The sequence below is a fragment of the Atractosteus spatula genome, chromosome 2, assembly GCF_055471065.1.
Source record: "Atractosteus spatula isolate fAtrSpa1 chromosome 2, fAtrSpa1.hap1, whole genome shotgun sequence".
Lineage (NCBI taxonomy): Eukaryota > Metazoa > Chordata > Actinopteri > Semionotiformes > Lepisosteidae > Atractosteus > Atractosteus spatula.
The window spans coordinates 722131-746468 of record NC_142707.1 but is presented as its reverse complement, the minus strand read 5'-3'; the positions used below and the strand labels follow the sequence as shown (position 1 = coordinate 746468).

General features: G+C 55.0%; 1 protein-coding gene across 1 annotated transcript; it reads left to right on the top strand.

Moving 5' to 3' along the window:
* The first annotated feature begins 493 nt into the window (after nucleotides 1-493).
* Nucleotides 494-22405, top strand: araf (A-Raf proto-oncogene, serine/threonine kinase). The gene is made up of 16 exons (XM_088908065.1): nucleotides 494-532; nucleotides 8007-8266; nucleotides 8995-9098; nucleotides 9572-9674; nucleotides 11174-11328; nucleotides 11613-11714; nucleotides 13465-13606; nucleotides 14009-14036; nucleotides 15059-15195; nucleotides 15591-15793; nucleotides 16194-16370; nucleotides 17654-17700; nucleotides 18239-18357; nucleotides 19528-19659; nucleotides 20875-21009; nucleotides 21332-22405. The coding sequence occupies exons 2-16, from the start codon at nucleotides 8045-8047 to the stop codon at nucleotides 21470-21472; spliced, it is 1947 nt and encodes a 648-aa protein (XP_088764191.1). The 5' UTR covers nucleotides 494-532; nucleotides 8007-8044; the 3' UTR covers nucleotides 21473-22405.
* The last annotated feature ends 1933 nt before the right edge of the window (nucleotides 22406-24338 follow it).

The window sequence follows — 24338 nt, the reverse complement described above, 5'->3', positions numbered from 1 at the left end:
GTTACTATTAATATTATCAACTTGAACAAGACACTGGCTCTAGAGTGTCATGCAGTCTGTAACTGCTTGCGGCTGTGCCTGGGAGGCTGGTGCCTGGGAGCCGTCGGCCCCTGCGTGGGGCTGGTGTCTCTGCAGGTGGCTGGGGGGAGGGGTAGGCCTGTCTGGAGGCTAAGGGGTTAAAGGGGTGCGCGCCGGGACTGGGGCTCCGACCCGCTGCAGCTATCCCTTCTCCTCCCGACCCCAGGAGTGCCCCCTGTCCGTCAGCCACGCATGGGCTGCGCCTGCTCCAGCGCTTCTCCCGCTCGGCCCGGAGTCCAGTCCTTCTTCTCTAGTGCAACACACACAAGTGTCGCAATTCCAGGGCCCGCCCCCCGGACGGGTGATCTCCGGAACAGCCGGGCCCGGCCGCCCAATCACAGCGCCCTCCCGGGGGAGCCAGCCAATGAGCGGGCGGCACGGGGGGCGGACCCCCGCTGAAGCAGATTCTTGCTCTGTTCTTTAAGTCTGAGAGAATTCAAGATGGCCGCCCCAGGTAGGTGTTTATTTCAGGAATCATAATACTGTGCTGAAGGTGAATCCGAGGCGAGCAGGGCTGCGATTGTCTGTCCGCCCCTTTCGCGTTCGTTTGTTCGCACACCGGAGGACTGTGGAGGCCACTCTTAGGCTCCTGGGGTTAGAAATGCTACTTTTGACCACCGGAGTGCACAAGTAAGCCCCGTTCGCTTTAATTAAACTCGACCTGCTTTGAAAGTACAGAAACCGAGTGTAGGTGACGCCTCGCTGGCGGGGGGAGCCGGGGACGTGTTTCGGGGGGGATGGGGTTTGCGCGCCGCTGGTGGAACATCCCCCGTGAGTCGGCAAGCTGGCCGTGCCCCCGCCGGGCGGGGAAGCCGTCACCCGTGGAAAGTTCACGGCGTGTTTTCCGCGCTCAGACACACCTGTGCGTTTCCATCGGGGGGCCGCCGCGCCGCTCTTCCGCCCCGGGCACGTGTGTGGGCTTGTCGGACCCGCGGGGACGCGGCGCGTCCGCAGGTGTGAGCCCGTGCGAGTGGGGTCCCGTCCTGCCCGGGGTGACCCCCGCACCTGCCGGGCGCCCGGGACACGTCCCGCGGCTCCCCGAGCGAGTACCGCGCCCGCCTGCGCTCGCCGGCCGGCTGTCTTCTCACTGCCCGCCGAGCGGGGCAGCTGGACCGGAGCCGGCGTGCGGCTGACGGAGATCCGGGCACTGTCAGCAGCGCGTCACGGGTGCCCGAGTCAGCCCTGTGCGGGCTCTGACCCCGTCCCTCACCCCTCACCCCTCACCCCTCACCCAGCCGGAGGCAGCTCAGGGCGTCCCGGCAGGGCTGTGGGGACACCTCCGCTGGGTCCTGTGGGGGTCCGATGACCCCCCCGGCCAGTCCCGTGAGCAGGCCGGCTGGACCGGCGAGCAGGCGGACAGTGTTTCTGAGCCTAGGCTCTCGCTGGGGAGGAAGACGAAGGGCGGGCTTGTGCGGGTTAAGTGGCTCGCTGCAGCAGAGGCCGTGGGCAGAGCCAGGACCTGCTGGAGGGCTGGGGTCCTCCTGAGCGCCTGCTCTCGAGTGTGGGAGCCGGCTGGGCGTTCATCTCGCCCGCGCGCTCCGGGCGCTGCTGTTCCCGGTGCTTTGGGGTAATCGATGGCTGCTAATCAGTTATCAGGGTAGGCAAAATGCCCCGTGGGGTCGGTGCCAGGGATGGAGGAGGTGGTGCCCAGGCAGCTCGAACCCTCAGCCACTGGTTTCTCGCTACGGGACGCGCTGTCCCAGCCTGCAGCACGAGTCCGCAGGGCACCGCTTCGCTTGAACACGAGCGCGCAAACAGCCGTCTTATCATCTGACCTCAGGCTGGCAGAAAGCACAGCGATGAAGCAACAGAGTCCTGGAGAGGAAGTTAGCCAGGTCGATCGGCTTGACAACCACTTCCTGCTGGGGTCGGAGGTCGGGACCAGAGAGGGTCTCGGGCCAGGGGCTGTGGCTCCAGGAAATCCAGGCCTGGGATGCCCTGCTCTGCACAGGAAGGTGTGTGCGATCCCCCGGGGCTCAGTGACTCGGGGTGTCAGTGTCGCACGGCTCCCATCGCGTCGGAAGCCTTGCCCCTGTGGCAAGAGGGGTGTCCCCTCTCGCACCGCGGGCTGGCACCTCGCCGAGCAGGCCCCACTGGCGTGGGGACGCGTCTCGCAGAGAGCTGTCGTAGTCTGTGGGGGGGGTGGTGGCAGCAAAGCCACTGTAGCTGCCAGGGGTGAGCGCGTGAGAGGGGGGCTGGGGGGCACACGGAGCTCGGGTGTCTCTCGGAGCCCTCTGGCAGCAGGACGAGGAGGCTGTGGCGCTGCGGCTCGGGATCGGTGCAGAAGCCTCCAACCTCCACCCTGCAGCAGCAGCAGCACCAGCAGCTGCACAGTCAGGGTTGTGGTCCCTCACTGCTTCCTTCCTCCACTGGCCTCTAGTTTCCTCCTCGCTCATGATTCGCAAACTCGTCTCATGAGTGAGGAGCGATGCCGCTCGCGGTCTGGCGGGCTGTACCCGCGGCACCGGGGGTCAGGCGAGTTCCTTTCTGACTTGGGCTGCACGCCTGCTCTCCAGTCTCGTTTGGTTTTGTGGGGCTGAGAGATCAATCCAAGTTTCGGCGGCGCGGCTCTCCTGTCCGAGCTGCGTGACGCCAGAGTGATCTTAGCGCTGAAATGTGGTGACAAGTCGGCCATCATGGTGCAAAGCTGAGCTGATAAAAGACCAGAGCTGGGACCTGTCCTCCGGCTGTCCAGCCCCCAGGTCTGTGGAAGCAATATATTCTGCAGCTCCGTATGGATAAGAGGAAAAGTTATAAGATCCCTGCAGGCAGCCTTACAGGTGCTGATGTCTGTGCTCAGGCTGAGGCAGACATGGCTTTCTTCCCACAGGCTCCTGGTGTTCAGTTCTCCGGCGGGTCCGGACTAGGGATCCCCCTCTGTCCCGCTCCGCACCGAGCTGTGAGGCTCGTCACGGGGAGCGCGGTCCTGACCCGCTCTGCACGTTCGGACCCTGGGCAGGTTATAGTGGAGTGGGAATAGCTCAGACTGCAAGGCTAGCTCGTTTGTGAGTGACTGTTCGAAACGGCCCGCTGTGAGGACTGGCGAGCGAAGCGCTAGTTTCGGTGTGCTGCAGGTTTCATGGCGAGACGCATGAGGAAATGTCTCTGGTTCAGTCGGGCCTGTACGCGATGTTCTGTTAAAAGCAGCGAGGCAGCCAACTTTCTGATAACGGTGTTTGTGACTTGTTCAGTGGAATGAAGGATAGTTGAGATTCGGTGTTGTGGCGGAAGTATGATGCTGCGTTTTGGTGGTTCGTGTGCCAGATGGCAAGAAGTGTCCCGTCTGTGTGGAGTTCTCTCGACCAGGAGGGTGTCAGTCAGCAAGCGATGGGCGTTCATCAGGCGCTCCTCGAGCAGCCCTGAGGAGACCCTGGTGGCAGATGAGCTGCTCTGTGGGTAAAGCTAATTGGACATGAGGAGCATCTGGGCTCAGAAATGACAGTGAATAGAAAGCGGAGGGGTGATGAAGGTCCGTGCGAGCAGGCCCGGCTGCGCAGTCCCTGCTGATCGGGCGTCGGGAGAGGCGGCTGCTGGCGTGCCGTCTGGCCCCTGCCAGCTGATTGTCTTCTGAAGAGCGCGCAGGCTGGCGGTGTGTCTCGCTGGGGGAGACCGGTGTGAGAGTCCAGGAGCACAGATGACGGATGGACTGACTCCCTGTTTTCCTTGTTCAGGGGGGGACATGTTTGAATCCCTCGTGGATCCGACCCGGAACTCCGCGAGAATCGAGCGCTGGCCTGAAGTCAGACACCAGACGGGACGTTTCTGATGTGCAAGTGCTACTTTTATATAAGCGCATTTCCTAATGTGTACAACCAGCCTGTCCACGGATCCTATGTATCCCAGGCCTTCAGGGAATATCCTACACTGACAGACTGCAGGAGCTGAACCTTTTTAGTCGTCAGCGAAGAGGCGACCGGAGACAAGTATTCCGTAGCCTCGGAGTCATCGGCAAGCTCAGCTCGCGGATCTCTTTAGAGCGGACAGTGAAACACGACCCAGAGGGTGCAAGTGGAAAGTGCGTTTAAAACCGAGAACACGAGGCACTTCTTCACACAGAGGGTTGTGGGAGTGTGACAGTAACCAGCCTCGTTGCTCATACCCTGGTTCTCTGTCACGAGCTGACTGGGCGAGCTCCTCGAGTCTGTTCCCTACAGAGAGCAGACAGGCTGGGTGGGTGCCATGGGCTCGTGTAACCTGCTAGTTCTTGCGGTCTAGTGCTGCCGGCGTGAGGCAGGAGGCCTGCTACTGGAACAGCTCTGTTGCTGCAGCTGCAAGTGGGAGCCGAAGGCTCACGGCTCACCGCACGGGCTGGGAAGTGTCGGGATAAGCACGGCCGCGCTGTGTCTTTCTCCTTTGCAGCTCGCTAGGAGCAGAGGCTGTCGCGTGTCCTCAGACCGCCCGGTGTTTAATTGTCCAGATGCTCACCCCCGCAGTCGTGGCCACCGTGGGGAGTCTGAAAGGAGCTCGGGGCCGACCCCGTCACTGCAGCTTCGCGTCCGGCGCTGTCTGGCGGGGGCGAGGGGCCTGGAGGGGCTGGAGAGGCAGCTGAGCCCTGCCGGTGCTTGCTCACACACGTGGGGGGGGGGGACGGAGCTCGGGGCCGCGTGCGAGACAGAGGCGGGCGCGCTGTCGGTCTGCTTCGCCTGGGCTGGCATTAAACCCCAGCTCTCTCAGCGCGGCGGTAAAGGCAGGAACGAGCTGGTGTCTCGGCACGTCCAGCGCGCTTTGTGGGAATAGGTTCTCTTTGCTCTCTGCTGGCACTCGTGCCACACAGGGAAGCCAGTCCTGCTCTTGTGCTGTCTCTGTGGTCTGGGCTCGCTGTGCTACAGACCGCGCTGACGGAGCCCTGCTTTCTCTCCTCCCGATTCTCACTGCCGCCTTCCGCACAATAAGGTAAGAATCGTAATGTTAGTGGGGCCAGCAGGGGGCGCTCACTTCACGGTCTGTGTGGTTTCTAATGCCCCAGTATGGTGATGGGGACACTATACTGTAAAGAAGGCGCCGTCCTTCGGATGAGACGTAAAACCGAGGTCCTGACTCCTCTGTGGTCATTAAAAATCCCAGGGCGTTTCTCGAAAAGAGTAGGGGTGTCCCTGGCGCCCTGGTCAAAATTCCCATTGGCCTTTACCAGTCATGCCCTCCTAATAATCCCTCTCTCTTAACTGGCTTCATCACTCTGCTCTCCTCCCCACTGAGAGCTGGTGTGTGGGGAGAGTACTGGAGCATCATCCAGGTTGGGCTGCACACTGGTGGTGGTGGAGGGGATCCCCATTACCTGTAAAGCACTGTGAGTGGAGTGTCCAGAAAAGTGCTATAAAAGTGTAAGAAATTATTATTAATAATATTATTATAGCAGCCCTTGTCATGCAACAGGGGTAAGCTGAGCCCCCTTAGCTTGTGAAACCTGAAGTGGTCCAGACTGCTGTGAAATGGGGTTCCCAGACTGTAAGGTGATGTGTTTGATCCTTTCTTAGGGCTCTGCGAGGTGTAAAACGTAGCTGGGCGCGGGCGGCGGGGTCGCGTTTCAGCGTTTGCTGTCATTGTGTGTGTCTAGCAGGTGTCCATACAACAGCTATTGTTCTCCCTCGCTAATAATGCATCAGCTGGCGGTAAGAGGATGCCTCCCGCCACCGTGCCTGAGCGTGTTCTGCCAGGAGAGCCAGCCGCTGGCCCCCCCGCCTGTAGCAGAGCTGCATGGGTCAGTCTGGGGCCTTTATCCCATCAGCCCCAGTCTGTGTGCGTGAGTGCGTGTGCGCGCAGGATGTTTTGTGGTTTGTGAGGTTTGTGTTTCCTCCTTTGTGCAGCACCACTCTGCTACAGAGCAGGGACAGAGACACTGACAGCACTCGGAGGTCTGTATGCTCATCACGGCCGTACGATTCTGACCTGAAACGTCACCTGATGGAGTTTGTGCACCTTGCTGGACAGGTTAGGGCAGAGTTCAGGTCTTGGTTAAGTGCAGACAGATGTTAACCAGGTGACCTGGATGGTGTCCCTGCAGTATTACTTTCCCTGGTTTCCAGTTTTTTGTGAGCACGTCTTGTAGATTTCTGTCACCCTGGCCACCTGCTGCCCTGATCTCGTCCGTCGCGTCCGATGAGGAAGATGGGGTGCCGCGGGGAGGACCGGCAAGCTGACACTCGTCGAAGTGCGGCTGATTCCCGCAGCCGCCGGTCCGTCTGTCTGCAATCTAGGGGCGAGGTTACTCCGTTACTCGGTTCACAGCCTCAGCGTTCTCATGTGGCTGGTGAGCACAGTTTTCCAGTTCTTTTCCACTGCCGCGTGGGAGGTCTGCTGCGAGGCGCCGAGCGCGATGCGCCTTCGAGCACGCGGCTGGGAGGGGCCTGTCCGACTGCAGCCCGGACCCCCCTCCCTGTCGTGGGCGTGCAGCCTCACTCCTCCAGCAGGGGGAGCTGTGACCGGGAGGGCCAGGATCAGAGCTGCAGGGACTGCAGTGGATTATCGGGGGGCTGCTTGCCGGCCGCGTCAGGCTGACTCGCTGCCGTCGGTGTTTGCGTGAAATCATTTAGCAGCCCGTGGGAAGAGCTGAAATTCACCGCGAGCAGTGGTTCACGTGCAGCCCCTCTGCTTTCGGGCTTGCTTTGTTGACTTGACTCAAAAGCAGAGCACCCGTCTTCGGTTTCGTGCCTCCTGAGGTGGCAGCTGATGCGCCGTTCCGCAGCACGAACGTTTCCTGCCGCAAGAACCTCGGCTCAGGAGCTGTCCCGGGACGGCTGTCTCGGGCCCTCCCCGTGAGCGGTCCCTGCAGGCCCCTGGCGGAGCAGCGTGTGCAGTGGGCTGTGCTGCAGGAGCTTGTTGTGCCTGCTGTACCCAACGCAGCGGCGGCCGGGAGATAATTAATCCTAAAGAGAGTTCCCCCCCACCCCCTGTTCACTTACCTCGGCCGCCAGGGCTCAGAGAGGATTTGAGGGCGAGCTGCCGCAGACTGCCAGAGCTCATCGGAGTGTGGTGAGCAGGGCGGGGGGGTGTGTGAGCTTCTGATTGTTACCTGCCTGCTGCTCCAGTTTGCGGAAAAACTGCTGATTTGTCTAGACACTTCGCTGCTGTTCTGATTCTCACGTTTCCAGCAGTAAGCAAGCACCGCTTCTGACAAGATGGCAGGCAGATGGGGAGCTTTGTGGTGTCGGAGAGGTGCGCCGCAGGCCAGCTGGAGTGGAGCCAGGTCTCCCCAGGTCTGCCTGCGGTGTCGTCTTTACAGGCGTAGAGGAGAAAATCCGGGTCCCAGGTAAACCAGCTAATGGTCCTGTTGGTCACTGAGAGTTTCTGAACCCCAGTTCCCTGTAGCGCAGGTCTCCGCCAGCAGGTCTGTGGTCTGAAAAGACCAGGGATGGAGCCTTAAGACTGAACACCTGCATGCTGCCACACGACGCCTCTGTCTGCTCTCGCCCTGTGGAAATGCAGTGATCGAGCTGAGCTTTTCACACACAGCGCTGACTGTCCCCAGCAGAGGAAACATGCTGTTTCCAGAGCTCGCACCTTCCTCTCACAGGGGTAGCCTTACACAATGAATTACAAAAAAAAAATGAAATTAAAAAAAGATATATTTGTCCCGTGTCGTTACTCCCCAGGCAGGAATTGAAAGCAAGTGGAAATCTGGACCCGGTGCATGTCTAATTCCACACACGGGTTTTTGGGGTGCCGATGAGGATGCATGTTGGGAATGTGGGAGAGGGCTGGCGGTGAGGACAGGACCGGTCAGTGCACTGGAGTGTCTCTGGTTCACACGGGTGGGACCGCAATCGCAGGAGCAGTCCGACAGCCAGCTGGGGTTTTCTTTTGTGTTATTGGACTTAGTCAAGCCGTCTGGGGAAACAGCCCCCCGAGACGCCCTGGAGAGGGGTGAGGCGCCCCGCTGTGTGCTGGCGTCGCTGGCCGGGCCCGTGTTGCTGACGCCCTGTTTGTGTCAGGTTTTAGGTGAGAGCACGCCCCCTCCTTGTTCCAGTGGATGAAGCTGTCCAGCGGCTTGAGCCTGTCACCTCCTCCTCTGGCCAGCAGGGCGCGCTGCCGAAGCAGGGCCCCCGCTCCTCTGCCTCTTCCTCCTCCCGGCCAGGCTGCCACGATGTCCTCCTCCTCTTCCTCGTCCTCCTCGGAGGAGACCAGCCCAGGGGACACGCCCCGCGGAGGGGGCACCATTCGTGTCTACCTCCCCAACAAGCAGCGCACTGTGGTACGAGCCAGAGCCGCCATCGTCGCCCACGGTCACCGCCATAGCTTCCCGTGTGCAGAGGGACCTCCCAACCTCGCCGGTATTTCACTTCCATTAACGCGGAGAAGTGACATGTTTGTGAATGCTGATGTAATGTTTCTGAACATCTTTGCACTCCGAACGCAGGGAAGGAACGGGAGCAGAGTGGGAGCAGGAAAGGGTCTGGAGAAGAGAGCTGGGGAGCCTGAGCTCCTGAGGGCAGGGAGAGGCTTTTCACTGCTGCTGTAGAGTCTGTTTCCTGCACCACAGACCTCTCAGTAGGGGTGCTTTTCTCTTCCTGGCTTGAATCTGAGTGACGTGTTACTTAGCCAGCTGACCCGGCCCTTCAGTCAGGGTTGTATGTTGTCCGAATGAGCCCTCTGACATGGACGCCTTCGGACTTGTAGGACAAGAGCTGAGGCTAAGTCTGGCACAGAAGGACAAGGTTAAAACAGTCCGTTTTAAAAAATCTCTCCCATCACCAGGCATTTCTGCAAGAATAAGATCTGCTCCACCGAGGCAGAATGTCTGCGTGGCGCCTAAAACACCAGAGAGCTAGTGAAAAGACTTGCTTGACTCGCTGAGTGATTTATCAGTGACAAGGGAGAGAAGTGCCTTGACAATTTTCCAGCAATCTGGTAGCGATGGCTGATCTCGTCCTTGTTGCTGAGCTGGTGATGCTGATCTCCTGTGCGTGTCTGTGCTTCCAGGTGAACGTGCGCCCGGGGCAGACGGTTCATGACAGTCTGGACAAGGCCCTGAAGGTGCGGGGCCTGACGCAGGAGTGCTGCGCTGTCTTCCGGCTGCTCGAGGGGTGAGTCTCTCACACCGCACACCCGGTCAGCGCTGCCAGCTAGATACAGGAGTCTGTGTGAAACGGTGCCCGTGGCAATTCTGTGTCCAGTCCTGGTCCTGCAGGACCGGTGTGTCTTGGCTTCTCCCAGCTCTTCATGTGCTGCTGCTTGAAGGTGACCCAGAAAACCTGCAGACTCTCTGACCGGCCCTATAGGACCTGGACTGGACAGCCCTGCTGCAGACACAACATGCTGACTGGCCCTGCAGGAGCTGGACTGGACAGTCTGGTGTGATGCCAAGTCAGGTTTCGAAGAGGTGCCGGCTTGTTCCCAAAGTGCAGGAATCGACTGAAGCCACTGTTAGCATTGAGTAAATGGCCTTATGTACAGATGACAGACCCTGAACAGCTCTGCGCCAGTGAGACTGCTCCACTGTGCTTGTTTGGGTAGGACTGATGCACTCTCCCCCTCTGCTTCCCTCTCGCTGTCCCAGTCGGAAGAAGCTGACAGACTGGAGCACTGACATCACCCCGCTGGTGGGGGAGGAGCTCCTGGTGGAGGTGCTGGACGACGTACCGCTCACCATGCACAACTTCGTAAGTGTCCTGACGCTGCCGCCCTGCAGGCTGGGGGGAGCACTGCTTCTCTGGTTAGACTGATTTGTTTTTTTCCTTCTGATTTCAAAGCCTCATTTTGTTATGCTGTGACCATTACTGTACATATTCTAAGTGAGGTCTTACTAGTGCTTTGTTTGTTTTTAACGGTAACATCCCTTGATTTAAGGTCTATACTTAAAACTATGCACTTTAACATTTTTTCGCCTTCAGTGCTTTCAATGATGTCAGCATGACAGTCTAAGTCTGTTCCATAAGTTGCCCTGAGCTCAGTGTTTCCACCTGTATGTAGTGGAAGTGTAGGCTCTGCACTTCAGTTAAGTCATTTGCCGGTTGTTGCCCTGTGTCTTTTATTCTAAAATGTTTTTCAGGGTTCCTTTGGAGTCCTCCCATTGTTTACTGACCTCCAGTTCAGTATCCAAATTCTGGTAGCAGAATCTAGATCAATGATCGAAATCAGAAACGGCAGGGGTCCTAACACTGATACCTGAGGCACTCCGCTAATTACATCATCCCAATTAGAGCACTCACTTCTCTGCTTTCTGTCCAATAGCCAATCTCAGTGCAAACACATACAATATCTTGAACGCTTACCACCTAAACGTGGAATAAAACTTTTATGTGGAACTTTTCAAGACCACATCATGTGCAATTCTTATCCATCACTGCTTTTGCTTGAGCTCTGAAGTTGGGCAAATGAATCTCACTTATTCCCTAGAATCTTATCAGAAACCAAACAGGGGGTCCTCTAATTGTCTTTTCCACAACTTTACACGTAGCAGTAAATTAATCTGTTTTCCTGTCCTCCGTCTCGAGCGACTGTTAGAAACGTTTTGGTAATGGCCTACCTACTCAGGAGATATGGAGATTTATGTGCGTCTAGTTCCTGCAACACGTCTGCTGATATTATTCCACTGTCTTCCCTTTTCAAACAAGCCCTAAACATCGAGAGCAATTCTGTGCCTCCGATGTGAATAAGCTTCATTCAGGCACTTGGAGGTGTGTGCCGTGTGCTTTCTCTCTGCACACTGCCTGTTGAAAAGGAGGGGAGGGGGTACCCGCTACCTGTTATCCACATGTAAACTGAACGCTGCTCTGCCACTCCGCTGATCCCCAAGTGTTTCAGCTCCCCTCCCAGCCTGGCACAGGGATCAGGCAAGAGCAGCATCAGGAATCCTAGGGGTGCAGCCTAGCAACAGCACTGCCGAGCCCCTGACGTCACGACGCAGGGCTGCTGGCTCAGAGAGCAGGCCGGGAGCCCCAGGGGCTGAAGCCTGGGTCCAACTGGGACGGGCAGTGCCCGTGGCACGGGGCCGCCAGCTTGAGTGCTTGGCGATTTCGGTAACTCTCTGGTCCCCAGCAGGGCCTGTGCCCGTCCCGCTGCCCCCCGGCTGCCCGGTGTGCTCCACGTGGGCTGTGAGAGGAGTGCCAGGGTGGAGGGTGGCCTGCGGCTCAGCCTTGCTGTGTTTCCCTGCCCCCAGGTGCGCAAGACCTTCTTCAAGCTGGCCTACTGCGACTTCTGCCACAAGTTCCTCTTCCACGGCTTCCGCTGCCAGACCTGCGGGTACAAGTTCCACCAGCACTGCAGCAGCAAGGTGCCCACCGTGTGCTTGGACATGGACACCGTCACCAAGCTGTGAGTGTCTGTTCTGCCCGCCCTGCGCCCCGCGGGGCTCTGTCTCGCACCGCATGGCCTTGCTGGCGCCTCTCCTGAGAGAGATCGGCTCTACCGCGGTGTTCAGGCTCATCAGCAGGCTCTGAGGGGCAGCTGAAGCAGAAACCCCAGGGAGTCTTGAGACTAACAGACAGGCTTCTGACCTAATGTGTGCCCTGTGTGTGTGCGCGTGTTGGTTTGGCTCTGGCGCGTGTGTGTGCCCTGTGTGTCATTTGTGGGCTCTGACCTGTGTCTCCTCTGTGCAGCCGGTGTTCTCCGAATCGTGGCGCAGACGAATACCCACAGATCCCCATCCTGCTGATGCCCGACGGCCAGAGCGACCCCCCCTTCACGCCTGAGCCCTCCGGGTGAGTGGAGCGCGCTGGGCTGGGCAAGGGACCCCTGTGGTCAGCGCCACCTCAAGGGAAGTCCTGATGCTCAGGCCTGTGGGCAGGACAGGTCGAGAGGCTTAAAGCAAAATTGCGAATCGTGAATTCATGAAGATCAATGAAAACGCTCAGAGTAGCAAAACGGAAATGAACTTGGTTGGCGAGATCTTCACCTTGCTTAGCTGCTAGCAGCCCAGTTAGCTGGATGGGTGGGAAGGCCTCCTATTGGTGGAATACCTGTGTTCTGAACCTGCGTTTTGCTGTACTAACTCATCAGAATATCCTAGTCATTGTAGAAATGTGTTTCTGAAATGGCCGAATCCCGAAACAGCTGCACTCCAGCTTGGGCATTGGCTGTTCGCCTGGCGGGAGGTCTGGGTCCTGGAGAGCTCGGCTCGCGCTGCTCTGCGTTCAGGAGCTTCTCGTGCTCAAGCAGTTTATTTCTTATTACCTCGAAAACGTTTTGACCTTTTTTGTCTTTCGAACCTGTTTCTTTAAAAGCGGGACTGCGCTGGGCGGGTGAAGGGCCTGTGTGTGGACCGACCCTGCGGTCTGCTGGGGGGGCAGGGGGGATTGTGTACTCCAGGGTCTCGGCAAGCTGGGGCACTGTTCTCTGGTCTCGAGCAGCCTTGGAGACAGTTTGTGTGCACTGCGTAAATATCCTTCTGCCAAGAGCTACCGTTTGCGCATTTCAAGTTGAAATGTCAGAGAAAAACCTTTTTTTAAAAAAGCAAAAATAAATTACTCATTTATTCCAGTTGGTTTTCTCCTAACGTTTTCCTGAAATATTTCAGTTATGTTGTGTTTTTCGAGTCCTGCTCTTGGTGTGAGAAGATTTTGCCCAGTGTTCCTGAGAGTAGTTGTAAAAAGGCGGCGTCTGAGCGGTTTTCGTGCGTCTGTTTCGGCGTGTCGGAGCCCAGTGCCAGGAGGAGAGGGGGCGTGTTTCCCGTCACGACTGGAGCACCGGGCCTGAGCTCGTCTCCTCGGCGCGGCCTCTCTGTCTGACTGCCAGGACCTCCGCTGTGTCCGAGTTCCCCCAGCAGCTCTGAGCAGGGACAGTTCTGTACACGCTCCCTGTAAGAACATGTGCAGGAGGCCCACCTGCTGCACGAGTTTCCGCCCAGCCCGGGGTTTTAGTTTCTGAAAGTGCCTTGAGCTGTTGCCGCAGGGTGGCTGGGGTCGGCTGGGGTCGGCTGGGGTCGGCTGGGTCTGAGCCCGTCGCGAATGAAGCCTCTGACAGAAAGGGCCACAGCTGTGAAGTCCACGGTTGAAGTGATGCATCGTGACAGCGGCTGGGAGGGAGAGAGGCTGAGCGATCAAACGCGTCTGACCTTGCTGCTCTGATGGCAAGGAGGCTCCCCTGCGCACCCCCGGGGCGCCTCTCCATCGGGGTCGTGTGCCTTGTCAAGGGAGTCTGTGCAGCTGGTTGATGGAGCGGTAGGAGGGATGTCCTGCGGGGCCACTTGACAACACTGATGAGAGCTCGGGCTCGGCTGGTCGCCATCAGGGAGATCTGTTCATAAATCAGGCTGGTTTTACACCTGCTGTGTCCTGCTTTGGAGAAAACCGTGCAAGTTGTCAAGATTCACATGCTCATTCAGGGTGTAAATCTGACGGTATCTTTCGCTGTTTTTAAATATTTTTAATTCCATTAACATTAAGACTCACTGTTTAAAAGGGGGCTGTGGGAGCTTTGAAGGTGACCCTGCCGTTGTCTGTGCCCCTCCAGGCTGAGCCACATGCTGCTGTCCCCCACCTCTGCCTTCCAGTTCCCCCTGCCCGGGCCGGACGGGCAGTCTCTGCAGAGACACCGGTCCACCTCCACCCCCAACGTCTACATGGTCAGCAGCGTGGACCCGTCCACGGTCGAGGTGCGTACCGCCAGCTCTGAGGGCTGGACAGGGAGGAGGAGGAGGACAGTCAGTGCTCTGCGCGCTGTCTGACGAGGGGCGCAGAGTCTGATGGGGTGCAGAGGTGCGCTGTCTGACGAGGGGCGCAGAGTCTGACGGGGTGCAGGGGCACGCTCTCTGCTTCCGGTTTCAGGCTGCATGGCAGAGGGCTGAGCTGTGATAAAACAGCTGGCACAAGTCTTCTGTGTTTGTAAATTAATGGAGCAATAATGCAGTTCAGGAAACCGAATTAGCCCCCTCCCTTACAGATAAAATGGAGACTATGTTGAAACAATGTTGCATTTTTCTGGAATGTGAATTAGTAAATTGCTGAAATTAGGGAGTGTTTTCCTAATATTTCCTCTCTTTCTGTTCCTCTTTCAGGATGCGTTAAAATCAAATTGCTTGATGGGTGAGTAGATGATCTTTTTACAGCTGGCTCAGCGTCACGTTCATTTAATTTTCACCTACTTCCTGCTCAGTCCTCTAGCCCGCCAGCACGGCGGGGGTCTGAGCACAGCTGCGTCTTGGCTAGCCCACGGGTTGGTGGAGAGAGTCAGGGCCTCACCTGGCCAGTGTTTGAGCTTTCGCACGCAGCCAACTCAGTTCTGATCAGTGCTCATGCAGTTTATCTCATGATAAGTGCAGTATAAAGTGCATTTCATTTTTGGAAAATTTCCTGCTTTAGATTCTATTAAAACAAAATCATACTTTGTGTTCAGCACAGTGAGATGCTTTGCTGAATCTGCAGAGTCCCCTTGACCAGTCTAAGATTTTAAACTTGGCTTTCTCCTGATGATCTCCTTGGTTGTGTTGGCCGTGTGACTCGGGCTATTGACATGAGCACAATATCTGAGAGGAGGCTCTTCAACCCACCCTGCCTGTTTGGCGAACTGCTGCCCCGTTAGTATGGAAGCATGTTCTTCTGCATAAGCAGTCAGTGTTTCTGTGAACATCAGAGTTTTTCCTTCTGCTGCCATCACTAGTTGCACCATAAATAAAGATGAATGGGCATACTGTATATACCTTGGTCTTATCTGGCCATAAAACTGGCCTGGTGCAGATAAAGTCAGTGTCATAAAACGTATCCATGACATTCATTGTTTTCATCCCATATTTATCACAACTACAAGTTGCTTGACTGTACAGAAGAGTTTAGATTTTGCTGTATGTGTTAAAAATCCCAGAAGAAATTGGACTGTTGGAAAGATTGTATTCGCACCTGTGTAGTACGTATCAGTCCTCTGCGGGACTGTCTGTTCCTGAGACCAGGCTGCTAGCTACAGATGGCGTTTCTGTTGCTGTGATTTAGTTGTTCAGTATTTCAAGGCTGCGTGTTGCATGTGGCGAGACTTTGTGATTTAACCAGTAAGAGGGGTATGATACATGGAGAAGTGCATGGAGTTAGGGTGTTTGCCTGTGCTTGTCCCTCAGGACTGGACACCTCGCCCAAGCCCTCCACCAGCCCCCCATCTCTGGGGTCCCCTGGTAGGAGGCTCCCTCCCCCGAAATCCCCCTCGGATCACCCCAAAGAACGCAAGCAGTCCTCCTCCGACGACAAGAAGAAAGTGGTGAGTGTGAGCCGCTGTGAGGGTGCTGCCCGGCCTCGTGCTGCTTCGGGGATCTGTTCCCCAGCGGTACTGCAGAGACGCCCGCAGGGCCCCGGTGTGAGCGCTGGGCGCCGCTGCGGCCTCCTGGCGCGCTTGACAGGCCGGGAGGACGGAAGGAAGCGGAAAGCCTCTCTGATCCGTGTTCCTCCATCCCTCCCGACGGAGCTCTTGAGCTCTTTCCTCCCACACGGAGGGAATGAGTGTCTTGCAGACCCATCTCGTCTTTCAGCGCAAACCAGACCCACTGTTGATTAAAGGCGTGCCTGCTCGTACTCTCTAGGTATAACGAAATGTATGAAGATAGGCTCTCTGCGCCGCCTTGCCCTGCTGTCTCTGAGCGCGTCTGTGTGTTTCAGCACCGGGGGGGCTGCAGGGACTCCAGCTACTACTGGGAGGTGCACTGGCGTGAGGTGACCATGCAGAAGCGGATCGGCACCGGCTCCTTCGGGACGGTCTTCAAGGGCAAGTGGCACGGAGACGTGGCCGTCAAGATCCTGAAGGTCAAGGACCCCACTCCCGAGCAGCTGCAGGCCTTCAAGAACGAGATGCAGGTCCTCCGGTGAGCACAGCTGCACAGGACTGCCCGGGCACACGAGCCCTCCTGGGGCTCTTGGACTGGGCCAGGGCAGGACTGCCCGGGCACACGGGCCCTCCTGGGGCTCTTGGACTTGGGCGGGGCAGGACTGCCCAGGCACACGGGCCCTCCTGGGGCAGGGCTCTTGCAGCAGGTGGGGGGAACACTTTAGTCACAGTAGCCCAGTTCCCTGACCCTGCAGCTGGAGTTTAGCAGTGTAATTATGAAGAGCTTGCACAGTCAGTGTGGACTTGTAGACGAATTGTGATTTTCTTGTGTTATTTCCAAATCTCCTCTTCTGTTCTGAAGTGCTAGGCAGGTTGGGGGACTCTTGTACGTCATGACAGTGGTCCGTAACTGACCTCTTCCTCTCCCTCCTCTGCAGGAAGACGCGTCATGTCAACATCCTGCTGTTCATGGGCTTCATGACCAAGCCCAACTTCGCCATCATCACGCAGTGGTGTGAGGGGAGCAGCCTGTACAGGCACCTGCACGTCACCGAGACCAAGTTCGACACCATGCGCCGCATCGACGTGGCGCGGCAGACCGCGCAGGGCATGGAGTAAGTGACCCCGGGTCTGTGCTGCCCGCTGCTGGGCCAAACGGTTTCCTTCTCGCCGGCGGTGCTGTTCTGCGGGAGCTCTTTCTCAGGGGCGCCGTGGATTAAGCCAAAATGTGACAGATAGTGTTTCCAGACAGCGGCGCCGCAGGGAGGAGAAGATGACCCTCTCTGGGACGTGGTTTTCACTCCATGATGTCAGGCGCGATCATGCTCATTTATGGCCCTGTGCCATAACTGCTGAGTCCAAAAGGCAACATCTCTGTGCAACAAGTAGACTAACGCTGTTTTTTTCCAGTTATAGACCTTTTACTTTTGCACAATTTTGTGTTTTATCTGTTTGAACCTAATTTCATAAAAACAGTGGGGAGTCTCCCTGGCTGAGCTCTGTGATCCCGGGTTTGAGGCTGGGTCGTGTCACTAGCCCACTTTGACTGGGATTACCCAAGCAGTGGCGCATTACTGGCTGAGCACCAATAGCCAGCCAGGGCTCTCAGACACACGGCACCCCCTGAGGCTCCCGGGCTGTCAGTGCAGGACGCTCCTCTCCTCCAGTCAGAGCTGGTCCTCACACAGCGCCCCCTGTGGTGTGAGAGGAAGGTGGGGAGTCGGAGGGGTCGGACTGCTTTTTCAATTCAATTCAATTCAAGGTGCTTTATTAGCATGACCGATGGGTACAATCAGTGTTGCCAAAGCAAATAAAATAATGAAATTCACATGAAACAAAACAAAAAATAAAAGAAATATAAAATCTACAGACATATTACAGACATTTACAACAAAGACATATTATAAAATATTGACAGATACTGTAGACAGAAGGAGCATTATTGAGAGACAGGCTCACTGTTCCTCAGGCTGTGACAGGAGATCACATACTGGGCTGCCAGTTCCACTGAGTTCCCTCCTCCCTCTCCCAGTAGGATTGGGACCCGTTGTGATTCTGGCAGGTGTGGGAACTCTGGGACTTGATTTCCGAATTTAGGGAAGAATGCTTCTCTAATCCCAGAGTATCTGTCACAGTGCTTTCTCTCTCTCCTGTGTGCGGTCACAGGGTTTATTTTAAAAATGTCAAAATAAATAACTTTTGCCCAAGGGGCAGGTGTCAGCATGTGGACTCTCGGCAGGATCACTGCTGCTCAGGAGAGGATCACTTGTTTGGACTAAAGGCCACTTTGCTTTGTGGATGAATTCTGCAGAAAAGTCTAGAGAATAATTGCTCATTTAAGTTTGATCTTCACGGAGGTATGCAATTATCATAAAATAATTGATGTTCTTTTTTTCAGCTATCTGCATGCCAAAAACATAATCCACCGCGATCTCAAATCAAACAGTATCCTTTTAGTTGCTGGACTTGTGCTTTTTTATTCTAAAGCGATTACTTAATGACTTATCTTAAATGGTACCCGTTTCACTCACTAAGGATTCAACTTTTTATGCGATTTGAACTGAGGAATATTTAAGTCTTCTGACTTTTTTTATGCATGTGTTTTTTATTTTTTAATGCATTCGTGTTGTGTAAAGATATTATCCATTATCTCATTCTACCTGCCCTGCAAAGCAGATTTCCTAAAGTAAAGTTAGTTACAGGTGGTTCAGTGCAAAGAGTGTGAAGTTGTACCAGGGGAAGGAAAGTTTAACATTTAATTTGAACTCCAGGATTTGATGTGCTGTTTCAGCAGATGGCTCTTCCAGTGTGTTTGAAGAGAGTTCTGATAAGCACAGCACTGTTTGCAGTTCAGTTTAATGGGGCTGTGCAACAGTGTTTAACAAGCAAACCTTTTCCTGTTGTTTGATGCACTGAGACGGGGGGGAACACCCGTCTGATTTGGCTCACTGGCCCCCAGCATGCCCCTTGACTCCAGTCTCAGATATCTTCCTGCACGAAGGCTGGACTGTGAAGATTGGAGATTTTGGACTGGCCACTGTGAAGTCTCGCTGGAGCGGCTCCCAGCAAGTGGAGCAGCCCAGTGGCTCAATTCTGTGGATGGTGAGTCAGACTAATGTGGCCTCGTGCGATCGGGGTATGTTTTAATCAAGAGTGTTGGCAGGGCAGTGGTGTGGCAGTTTAGCATGGCTAACCCACAGCTCATGAGCCCTGGGTTTGAGTCTAACCTGGAGCAGCTTCTGTGTGGAGTCTATATGTTCTTGTGGGTTTCCACCAGGTAGGTGCACAGCTGTCCTCACACCTTCCAGTGACAGCCCTTGTGCGTTAATTATTGTCTACAATTATTGTCCCTGTGTGTGATCCAGATGAGTTCCTTACTTCTTAATTAAGCCCTTTATTGAGCTGATAAATTACTTAATATAACTTGAAATGTGCAATCAATTTGGAATGGAAAATGATGGCAAATGTTAATTAAGCAAATTGCTAATTCATTAGCATAAACCAGGATCACGAAGAGCAGGGATTCCAAGCCCTCTTCTGGACTCGTTTGACCATCTTTACAGCTTAGATGCCCTGATTCAGGGAGACATGCAGCGTCCACAGAGTTTGTTTTCAAGTCCACCAGATGTGATAACGTGAATATCGGATAACCGAGGCACTGTGCACGATTAGAAAAATGACACTGAACTAAAGCAGTTTAATAACGGAAGTACTTTGGGTACATGATCCATGCTCACAGTGTATAAGGGTGATTTGCAGATCACGTCGCCAGTGTGAGAACTAAATACACCAGTGCAGCACAGTAATCGAGAGCTGAGGGCCCGCAGGTGAGGTCTGTACAGGTGAGGTCTGCGGAGGAGCCGAAAGATGTCCAGGGACTGAGCCATCCTGGTTTCATTCCACCACCAGAAGTATAACATTCAGCTCATCTCAGTTGTTTCATTTTCAGCAGCTAATCGGTAGCCTTGAAAAATAACAGAATGTCGGCTTCAGCCTCATGACCGAGTGGCTTATTCCAATCCTGGGTATACATTATTTACACATTTGCACAGCAGTGCACTGAAAGTTTGTGTAGTGCATCTCTGTAGGAGCCCTCTGCAGTCTCCTACTCCTTCTTGCCTAGTGACGAGTCTGGATGTGCAGTCTGTCTTTGATTGGCTGTTGGCCTGCTGATGTCACAGACAGACTGAGCCACTATGATGTCATCTCTGCTTGTGGATCTGACTGGTTGGGTGATACTCAGTGTACTTTTTGCTTTCTTCATTTTCACAGGCTCCGGAGGTGATCCGAATGCAGGATGTCAATCCCTATAGCTTCCAGTCGGATGTCTATGGATATGGAGTGGTGCTTTTTGAACTCATATCTGGAACATTGCCTTATTCCAATATCAACAACCGCGACCAGGTGCGGCCCGCTGTGTGTCAGAGACTGGGGGCTGTTAATTTGGGGGTGCATGCCATGCAGATGTGACCGTTACCTCATCTCATCTGCATTCTGTGTGAGCTGTGGCTCATCATGTAGTGTGCTGGTCTGTGGTCGGTCCCTTGTGAGCTGTTGAGCTGCCTCTCCTATGTGTGACATGTTTAAAAGAGAACTGCAGCAGTGCTTTGTGATTTATGGCTGTGCTCTCTCCAAGGGGTTGTGCAGTGTCTCCCAGCAGTGAGAAGCTGTAGCAGCTTCTTGGCTCTGCAGTGGAGCTGCTGGAGCAACACGAGTTCAGGTTCAGAGAGTAGAGTACAGTAGTTTATTGCCATATGTACACGTACATTGGATTTCCTAATCGCGCTGATCTCTTGGGACATGCACAGTAGAGCAGACAACGCCACACAATGTAGACAGTACATTACAAGCATAAGTAATACAACCGGAGAACAATATATATGAAGTTGGACAAAAGCCTGGTAGATCACACAAAAAGTGCAGAGTGCAGACATGCATTGAGTTTGAGGCATTGCAGTTATCTGCTGAAGATGTGTCCTGCAGTAGAGTGGAAGCTGTTCTAGAGTCTAGTGGTCCTCGCTTCAACAGTATGGTACTGCTGGCCAGAGCGCAGGGGGGAGAACAGTTTGTGACTGGGATGGTTGAGATCCTGAATGATGGATTGGGCTTTATTGTGGATGGTGTGAATCTCACTGACTGATGGTGAATCACATCCTATAATCCCCTGTGCCGTTGCCACACCCCTTTGTACTACATGGTGCCTACGCTTCCTGTGGGAGGTGGTGCCTCCTACAGCTCTGCGTCCCCCATCGCCTCCCTGCGCTGCCACAGTTCGGAGTCCCCTGCAGACCCTGCACTGCCCTGATCATTTCATCTGAGCTTGCCGATGCACTGTTGCTCTGCTCTGGCTATGAGCTGCTGTACCCACTGCAGACAAGCGGCCATTGAAAAATCCCTGAGCTCTTTCAGAGGAACGTTTTGGAAAAGACAAGTTATGAGCCCAGTCCTACAGGGCTTCCAGCTACTTAGTCTTTATTGCAGCCAAGCAGAAAACTGCTTACCTTACTCTGCCCAATTAAAGGGATATTCAAGCATCCTTTCAGCCCAGGGTGACTGCGATCCATCCTCTGGAGCGTGGCCTGACCCAGAATCCCCCTGTCCCCTCTCTCTCGCTTGCAGATTATCTTCATGGTGGGACGGGGTTACCTGTCTCCTGATCTCAGTAAACTTTACAGTAACTGTCCGAAAGCCATGAAGAGACTCATCATTGACTGCCTGAAGTTTAAACGAGAGGAGAGGCCACTCTTCCCGCAGGTAAGAACGTCTGAATCATTGTAGGGGAAATTCCAGTTTTCTTCCTGAACATCGGCACAAATGCTTAGCCTTTTTTAAAGAAGTTAACTCTAAATTAATGAAGAAATTATTCTCATACTGCCCTGAAACAGCCCCAGGGCTGATTTCAAATCTGTGTCTCAAATTGCTCTTTGCAATGACGCCCTCTTCTAAATTGCTACATCTTTCTAAACCTGCCTCATCGGTTAGTCCAAAAATTAAGTGAAAAGCAAATTCAGGCAGAAGGTGTTTTGTCATCTAGGTGGTTGAGAGTCTGTTGTGATGCTGTTTGGCTCCCCCTCAGATCCTGGTGTCGATCGAACACGTTCAGGACTTGCTGCCGAAAATCGAGAGGAGCGCCTCGGAGCCCTCTCTCCACCGGGCGGTCCACGCCGAGGACCTCAACCCCCTGCTTCTTCACACCACCCGGCTGCTGCCGCTCTGAGGGCCCATCCTGGGACCGCTGCTCGCCTGGCCGGGACCGCTGCTCGCCTGGCCCGGCCCGGCCCAGCCCCGCTTCTGTCCGGTCAGCTGGAGAGGAAGCCCAGAGCCGCCACCTCCACCCCCACACGCAGCGCCGGAGCCTGGAGCCGCGGCCCTCCATGCTTCGATGGACAGAGCAGAGCGGCGCCTCGGCCCTGTGATCGGTTCGGGAATCGTGCGAATGCCGAGTCGAGTCTCCCTGCTCCTCGCTGGCCCTGATGGTCGCGCTCCGCACTGGAAGACTCGGTTCGTCCAGAAGCAACGCCCTCAGGATCGGCTGTTTTTCCATTCCAGTCGAGCACCGTGACAAGGAGGAGAGAGAGTTGACATCACCCTCTACTCAACTTACAGCAGGCTGCCACTGAGACAGTAGATGACCTGTCCGGTACCCCCTGCTTCTCTGAGTTTAAACTAAGCCTCTAGGGCTGGATCTGAAGTGCCCTATGAAAGCTTCAGTGCTGGCTGTCCCAGCTCTCCATCGAGCAGTGTGCGAAGGCCAGCTCAGAGAGCAGCTCTGCCCTTCCCTAGGTTGGTCCTTTTGGTCACTACACAGGTGAGGCTGAGCAGAGAGCCTGTCTTGTTCCAAAAACCCCAACCCTCGACTGTTGGGTTGCTCAGTAAACATTCCTCAAACTGTCTTTGCCAGACTGCTGCTCTGTCCGATTCCCCCAGCGAGCTGGAGCGCTGAGGGGAGGCTGTGTAACTGCCGAGTTGCCTGCAGCTGCAGGGTCAGCTTGTGCCGCTGTGTCCCCGTCGCCCGTCTCTTCCTGTCCGCCGTTGTCTTCTCTTGCTCTCGCTTTGCCTTATTCCCGAAACAGCACTGCCAGCCGCAGCTGAAGAGCACATCCCCAACCCCTCCCCGGCTTTGATTACAGAATTCCTCGGAGGGCGAGGGCCAGTCCTCCTGCTGTTTCATCCCGGAAGACGCGCCTCCGTTCTCGCCTTCGCTCTCCGTCTACTGCTGCCGTGCGGGAGCTGGCGCACCGCGTTCCAGCGCCCCTGGACTCGACCCTCGTACCCCTGCTCCGGCCAGCCCAGCCCAGCCCACCGGCCCCCTGTAGCAGGAGAGCGCTGGGCACGTTGCAGGCCTGCTGCTTCCCTCATCTGGCGTCCAGGCTTGCTGGAAAGCGGGGCTTTCCCAGGATCAGCCAGTGGGGCAGCGGATGAAAAAGACACGGGTCCTTCCCAGTGTGCCGATGTCTGGCTTAGTGGTTCTCTGTACTTTCTTTGGCTCCACTGGTGCATGTGTGGGATCCATATACTTGAGGTAACCTCCTGTCATGAGCCATTGCAGGCTGCTGGAATTTTCTCAGCTCCCAGAGATTCAGTCTGAGAGCAGAGGAAAACTGGCCCAGTACCGTCTGTCTGGACACGGCTCAGGCTGGCGGTGCTGGCGCTGGCTTCCTGTCTCTGGCTGTGCTTGGCGGCTGCTCCTCATGGGCTGGGCTGCTCAGCTGCTTCATCAGACTGCTCAGTTACTTCTTGCTCAGCTGCTCTTCTGAAATCCACGGCAAACAAAAATTGTCTGTCAATGTTGCAGTAAAGCTTCAGATCAGTGTGATTCTGTGTAACACATTTTTGTAGTGCATCTTAAGAAGCAGGGAGCCCAGTCAGGTCATACACACTGTTCTGTACCCTTTTCTGTAATTGGTCAGATTGGGCACACAAAGCAAAGAGCATGAGATCTTGTCATGTCAGAAGTTCTTTTAGACATCGGCACCAGAGTGGTGTTCCTGTTCTGTCACAAGGGACAAAACAGATCATGAAAGTTCAGTAAAAGTCCTGGAATCGACGGCTGCAGGAAACCTTCGCTCCACCTGTATTGAGCTTCCTGCTTTCCCTTCAGCTCCTGAGTGATGGACAGGCGTTCCGACCACGGAGACCTGGTACCAACCACGCACGCAACCCCTTGTTTTTCCTGTGGGCCGAGTCCTGCAGGATCTTCACTGCGCCATTCCTAAAGGAGTCCCGCCTGATACTGGGAGGAATCTGTAGGAATCCTTGGATTTTTTTTTAATGAAACTGAGCACAGAAATTGCACATTCCTGTAGCATCATGTCCAATGAGAATGGAAGCGGCGTGTTGCTGACCAAATCCCACATCGGAGCAACAGTTTCTTACTTGTCGGTTGGGCGTGAAAGGAATGAGCTCGGAGCAGCAGCGGGAGTCTCAGGGTCTGCTGTCCAAGCAGAGCCGAGGAGCTTTACTGCGGTTCCTCAGGAGTGTCCGGGCACCACTTGCAGTTGTAAGTTTCGCTTAGAGACGTGATCTGCAGGAAACCTAGTTTTATTTATTCTGGACAGAGTGCCCAAGGCAGCAGTCGGACTCCAGCGTGCAGTTTGCGCTGAAGGACCCGCAGCCGAGCGGAGCCGGAGGAGAACGGGGCTCTGGGAGCGCAACCATGCCCGAAATCCGGTTTTACCGCCGGAGATGAAAGTCCAGAGGGCCCTTCCAGGACGGAACAGAGGCTGACGATGAGGCCGAGACACTGGGATGTGAACTTTAGGTTCACGATTAGTTTGATTTTTGTTCCTTTTAATTTCTTTTTTAATGATGAACATCAGCCCGTAATTAGAGACCGCGAGATCTACGATGAGTGTTCAAGATATAGAACAAATGAAAAACTGACAGCTTTTGTTTCAAAAAGCAGTTTGTATTTTATAAATCTAGAGCTTTTTAATCAAAAAGGGACTGGATTACCCCTCTGTGTTTTCCAGAATCCAGTTCTGTAGGCAGTCAGGATTGGGTAGGGATGGAGTGGGAATGGTGATGGCTGTAGGTAGTAGGGGTAGGAACAGAAGAGATTGTCCCTGTATTGTAGTCTGTGT

Excerpts from the sequence above, each read along its gene's own strand:
- araf (XM_088908065.1), top strand. The coding sequence starts at position 8,045 with ATGAAGCTGTCCAGCGGCTTGAGCCTGTCACCTCCTCCTCTGGCCAGC. Across the intron at positions 13,607-14,008 it reads TGGACCCGTCCACGGTCGAG|GATGCGTTAAAATCAAATTG; the intron begins GTGCGTACCGCC and ends TTCCTCTTTCAG. Across the intron at positions 16,371-17,653 it reads CAGACCGCGCAGGGCATGGA|CTATCTGCATGCCAAAAACA; the intron begins GTAAGTGACCCC and ends TCTTTTTTTCAG.